The 6,514-nt window shown below is 34.8% G+C and overlaps 1 protein-coding gene across 1 annotated transcript; it reads right to left on the bottom strand.

The window, feature by feature from the left end:
- Positions 1-1,625, bottom strand: LOC135604757 (GDSL esterase/lipase At5g55050-like). The gene is made up of 5 exons (XM_065094412.1): positions 1,356-1,625; positions 1,157-1,272; positions 841-1,077; positions 460-709; positions 1-373 (listed from the first exon to the last, which is right to left on the bottom strand). Exons 1-5 carry the CDS (start codon positions 1,597-1,599, stop codon positions 153-155), a joined length of 1,068 nt encoding a protein of 355 aa, XP_064950484.1. The 5' UTR covers positions 1,600-1,625; the 3' UTR covers positions 1-152.
- Positions 1,626-6,514: the final 4,889 nt, after the last annotated feature.

Raw genomic sequence — 6,514 nt, 5'->3', positions numbered from 1 at the left:
TTTCACAAAAGAAGAAGAACCGCCATAAAGATATTATTCATCAAACACCTTCCAGCATCAAGTACAAGTGCGCATCACAAAAGAAGAAGGCGAGTTTATTCTCAGACCGAGTTGTGCAATGATGATGCAGAAAACACTCCACTCCAGTGGTTCTAACTCTTCACCAACTGATGAATGTTGACGGGGTTGGCGAACAATGGCGGTCCATAGAGTGCCAGCTGAGCCATCGTTTTGTGCAAAGCTTGGGTGGGGTGACTCCGGTCCCAGAAGGCGTATTGGCTACGGTTGCTGCAGTATGTGGAGTTCGGCAGGCAGGCAGACTCGGCGTTCAACCTCCCACCTCCACAGCACGCAGCTTTGATGTCTGTAAACCCTGGAGATAGCAGCATCATCAGGTTAACTGCTCGCAGGAAAAGATAAATGGTGAAAGTGACAATTTTCTGCGAGATGCATACTCACCATATTGTTGGGGATCAGAGAAGATTTGGGTGAACATTTCATATAAGTCTCCGAACGAGTACTGGAATCCCTTAAATGACATGCTGAGGTCCTTCAGGAGAGCCTTTGTGGCAGTCTTGAAGCGTAGACAAAGATCATTTAAATCTTCGTTGCAGCCATACGAAGAAATTGCGACTCTGACCATCGGAACACACCCAATCGGTGGAACACCCAGGACTGCAAATTTTCGTGCTCCGAGATCATATAGCCTCTGCCGTAATTATAACTTCAGTCAGCGTTTATGATCATTATGACTTGCGATTTAGTGTTCTCACGTGAGCTCTTTACTTGCTTGTAATATATAGGATGTATAGTAGAGAGAGCGAGAGGGTGAGAGGAGACCTCTATTTGATGCTTGAACTTGTCGAGTAGAAGAACGACGGCTTCATCCTTCTGAGTGCTGTTTCCAGGACTGAGAAGATAATACAGCGGGTAGATGTCATTGCTCCCAACGATCAAGTGAATGAGAGACTTCCCCAGGAAGACAGCAGCAGACTTCTCCCCTAGTCTTTCCGTGAGGTTCGCCGCAACCTGCTCGAAGTCTTCAATCTGTGTCGCCATGGGGATCACATCTCCGCCCTGCCACCATCAGGTCATCAAAGATAGTCCCTGACAGTAATCCACAACACCGTATCAATCTCATCACTGGATACTTAACTGTGGTATCGAGAATCCCTGCCCCACCAGATGCGAAGTTTACTCCTCTCAGCATCTGATTCCCATTGGAAAGAGAAAGGAAAGGTGGCGGGCTCATCGCTAAGCCTACTGCTTTGGCTTTAAGCAGCGCGAAGCAAACAAGTTAGAATAAGAGGAGGAAAACACTGCAGCGTCGACATTAGAACTGAAGTAATGCATACCGACGTAATCGGCGTAGTTGAAGCCATTGGTGAACCTCCCGGTGGGAGTTCGTCCAGGGTAATCGATTCCCCAGGGAGGGAAGTTGACCTTCGGTGCATCGCTGGGCAAGAAGTTGTTGTTCCCGACGTCGACGGCGGAGTCTCCGAACACAAAGACCGCAGGTGAAACTGCAGCTGTCGTTAGCGTGGAGAGAGCAGCCAAGAACAAGTTGAGGAGGAGGAAGGTGGTCGCCTTCTTCGCCATCGGCAACGAGCTTAAGGTTGTGATTCCCCACATGGCTCGTACCAGCTATATACAAAATTTGGAGAAGAGATTGCTTCTATTCCAAGTTACATGTTGGTCAAAATTGACACGTGCTTTGACTGTGACGTTGATTTAATTGTCGTGCAGGAATTGTCGTGGTTGTTGTTCCTTCCTGTTCCACATAATAATGCATGTGCAATTGACCGACTTGGTTTTAGGCCAAAATGATCTTATTATGATGGTATTTCTAGTTTCGTACATGACCATTAAATGAGTGATATATGAACTAATTTCCTCTCTTCGAATAATTATGATGGTGTTATAATGGTCTTTCTAGTTTCAGGTATTTTTTTGGTTTCATAAATGATCAATTTAAATGTATATAATTAAGTGTTTCACAATCGAGGCCTATTGGACACCTCTTTAGTTGGGGCAAGAACACATTGCTTCTATCTAATATGTATACGATCTTCTAGAAGTATCTGACTACTAGAAATCGAATATTGATACAAATTAAGCTCAAAAAGCTTAGACTCATATCTTCTGAGTTAAATCTAATCTATGTAATTCGATTCTTTTAATCATTAATTATGTAAATTGTTCATCTTTTATTATCTCATTCATATGAATATTTTCAAAAATAATATGAAATTAAGATAAAAAGATTTTACATGCATAAGCCCTCTCTTTTATCATAGTTACTCATTACAAAGCATCAAATTTTTGGTCGTATTCAACTAAGAGTTGGTGTCATCCAACTTTATCAAATCAATGACTCTGGCAACCAGAAACAACTTTGTCAAGAAAGGAATGCGTATGAAGTTAGCCGCCACGTTCATAGCTCGACATGTGGCGAGACTCGAATGATCTGATAGCTATCAAAATCCAACCGCAACAGTTCATCAAGAAGTTTATTGTTCATGCTGTGGAATTTTTTTTTCATTTCAATCATTAACAAGTTTGCTGAAATACCCTATTGAAATATAATTTCATGAGAAAATATCAAATCTCATATTTATAAAAAATAAATTATTATTTTTATATCTATAATTTATAATAATAAATATTTTAAACTAAAAAATCATGTCATTTTGGTAGAGCCACAAGTGATAAAAAAAAAAATCTCTTCTATCCAAAGCCTCATATTTATTATAAATTAGTCTGTTATTTTAAAAATAAATATATATCAACATAGATGGGAACTTTTAAAAAATTATAAAAATATTTTTTATATTTATCAAACATATATAAATGTCAATAATTTAATATAAAATAATAATATATTAAATTATTATTAAACTCATATATATAAATAATAATTCTTATATAGTAAATAAAATCATGTATCAATCATATGCCACACATCTTGATAACATATATGACAGTTAAATAACAAATGTATACATCTATCATGTGATATCTCTCACCCACACATCACGACGGAGAGAACCTCATATTACACTCCGAACAACAAATAAAGTGATATCTCTCACTCACAAGTGGAGACACATTCCTTCAAATAACAGATAGATTAATCATTCAACTATCATGTCTTATGACCTATTAATATCCATAAGGAATTGCTCGATCTACCATAGATAGGGATATATAAACAGCCATGATTATTTATTTATATAGTTCATAAAATCATAAAACCATGAGACATCAATCTCTAAATACTCCTAAATCAATTAAAATCCTAATTGGAATAGCCTAATTAACTTAAACAAAACTTAATTTGATTAGAATCTAATGAAACCAATCTCAAATCCTTAACTAGTATAAAATCATCTTAGACTAGTCTAATTTAGATTTGATTGATTTTAATTAGGTCAAATAGGTTCGAACTAATTAAGTTAGTATGAAATCACGCTAAACTAATTTGAATCGATCAAACATATATGATTCAATCAATTAACAAGCTCAAATCAATAAAAGGAGATGAAATTTCACTATATCATATGGTTCTAGTCCAAATCGAATTAACTCACTTGAGTTAGACACATGTCACATAGCTGGGCGATGTAATTTTCGGGCTAAGCCGAGTCTTACCATTCAATCGGGCCACACTTAGCTCACGAGTTGGGTCATGCCTAGTCACATGAATTGGACCATGCTTGACCACATGGCTTGGGTCATGCTTAGTCATATGAGCTGAATCGTACTTAGTTACATGAGTTTGAGTCATGCATAGCTGAATGAATTACATCGTATATAGCTACATGGGTTAGATCGTAATTGCCCACGTGAGTTCGATCATGCATAACCACATAGGTCAAATCATATGGGGTCAAGTCATACTTAATTATGTGCTATACCTAGTCACATGAGTTGGATCGTACCTGGGCATATAGTCTAGGTCATATATAACCATATAAGTTGGACCTAACCACATAGACTAGTCTCATTAATCAACTTAACTTAGATCACTCCCAATTTGTCCCCTCTTATTAAATTAGATTTTAATAATTTTAATTATTAAATAATAATTTAAATCTATGAATTAAATAATTTAGATTCGTGATCTTAAATTTGAAACTAATTAAATCATAAAAATTCTCATATAAATCTTAAAACATAAATATATCTAATTAAATAAATTAAAATTATTGCATTAATCAAAAAATAAAAAATTTAATAATTAAAATAATTTTCAATTTTATTTAAGCTTAATGACTATTATAAATCAAATAATTATTCTAACATCATAAATCAATTATCATTGTTTATTAATTATAAATTTTTAAAATTCAAATATTATTATACATCATAAAATTCTAATAATCCTAACATTTAAAATTTCAAAACATTAATCAAATTTGTTTAGGAAAAAGTAAAGAATCTTACTTCTTCTCAAAGATCTTTCCTCAATCCTTACACAAAGGAAGGATGAGGCTACCCAAAAGATAAATAATAATTTAATTTTTTAATTTTTTTTATTTTACTTTCATACAAAGATAGAATTATAATATTTATTTCTTATTATTCACACATAAAAATGAAATTTGATCTATGTGCTTTTTAAAATTCACACCACTCATTAGAAAATAAATCGATTAATAATTTAATTAATTAATAAAATTCTTAACTTATCCACATAATTAAGGAAATTAATTTTATTCATTTTTTTAATCATACTACACAAACAAAAAAAGTTAATAATTTAAATAAAAATATTATATTATTTATAATAATTAATTTATATTAAGGGAGAACAATTATGAGTGATTGAAATAAACTTTCAAATAATATAGAAAATGCACAAGGATTAGATATCAAAGATCTTAGAAGATGATCGAGTCGTTAGAGATCTTGTTATTTTCAAAGTACCTCCTTCAAAGGTTACAAAATAGATTTTTGATTCAAGGTTGATTATTGTGGATGATGCTATCATCTCCTCTCCATCTTATCGATACCTCATCATTAACAAACTGATATGTCGTAATCCATCAGACTAACACCTTAATGTTGCTTTAACTAAGAAGTTGAATTAATTGATTGTTACCTCACGGTTTGATTGCATTTAAGATCAGAAAAAGTACATAATCATTTTTTATATTTATCCACAACCTTAAATTCAATGGTCTCTTATGATACTATCTCGAGGGACATGACAAAAAAGACCTTTTTTGGCTTTGGATTGACATTCGAACAACCAAAAAAAAAAAATATTTTAAATATTTTATTTTAGATTTATTTTACTATATTATTATTTTTTTTAATATTGAGTTCAAATTTGAGCCTCAGAAAAAAAAAAAGGATCATATTCCCAATGCATTTCTTATCTTACATAATTCTGATTGCCCTTTGTAGCTCAATTATACCATTTTCACATATCGCCATCTCCAATGGATCCATCGATCGAGGTTGTGATGGATCTCCCACCTCGAATAAATGCCCAAAATCTGATCTCATCACAAATAATATGATTGCGATCAAGAAAAGAATAAAAGCCCAACCCAATCGAAGAACAGAAAAAGGTATCCTTTACATTCATCAGAGTCTATGGTTAAAATGCAACAGAGAGCAGAGAAGAAACAGATGAAAACAAGATGATAGCAGTTGCAAATACACGAAACTATTTGAGGCATCAGTTCAAGCTTCATTCACCTAAACGCTTCGAAGCATTACTCACATCCATAGCTCGGTGCATCATGCAGTGCTTCTTACTTGTCTTCTTCCACCAGCTCCGAGATGGACAGTAGGGAAAGCAACAGTAAAGGAAGACCAACCTCAAAAGCTTGAGCCTATCTTTAGCATGTCAATCATCAAAGTGCCATTTTTATACTCTTTAATGTCACCTTAGCAGGATCTAACCGGACAAGGTAGAATCTTATCTTTGATCAACCTGCAGATCTACAACAATCTAACAGACAACTCAAAACAAACATTAAAATAGGACACCTATGCATCATCGATGTTCAGTGACCAAAACTATATGATGGTCAAGATCAATCCAGTATCCTTTCTTATCATAGTTCAACAAGTACCATTTTAGAGTTCAATGTCCTCAGATGCAGCAACACATGATGTTTCAAAGAAGGAACAACAACCATCTCAAACTCTGGGTCGTAAGAATTCGTCTCCCAAAGTACTGGCAACAAGAAAACAGCATCAACAGCAAGAACCTTTTCCCCTCCTTTCTCCCTCGTGCTCTTGGCAAGAGCTTCATCAGAGTATGTAACAGCTAGCCTTGGATCTACCACCGGATCCTTAATTTGTCAGACAACTTGGAGACACATACTGAGCCACCCATGCGGATGAAGATTTATATTAGACTTCAGTTGTAATCATGTGTAATAAAGAAAAGAGACCTGTCGGCAGAAATCCTACATCTCTTTCATCACAAACCAAGACTCACATTGCCATCACATGGACCACGGTTTGCCATGGTTCTTGCTGTCTCCCTTTCTGC

The sequence above is a fragment of the Musa acuminata genome, chromosome BXJ1-2 (assembly GCF_036884655.1).
Source record: "Musa acuminata AAA Group cultivar baxijiao chromosome BXJ1-2, Cavendish_Baxijiao_AAA, whole genome shotgun sequence".
NCBI lineage: Eukaryota > Viridiplantae > Streptophyta > Magnoliopsida > Zingiberales > Musaceae > Musa > Musa acuminata.
Note: the sequence above shows the minus strand (reverse complement) of the source record. Positions and strands in the feature narration are given on the sequence as shown.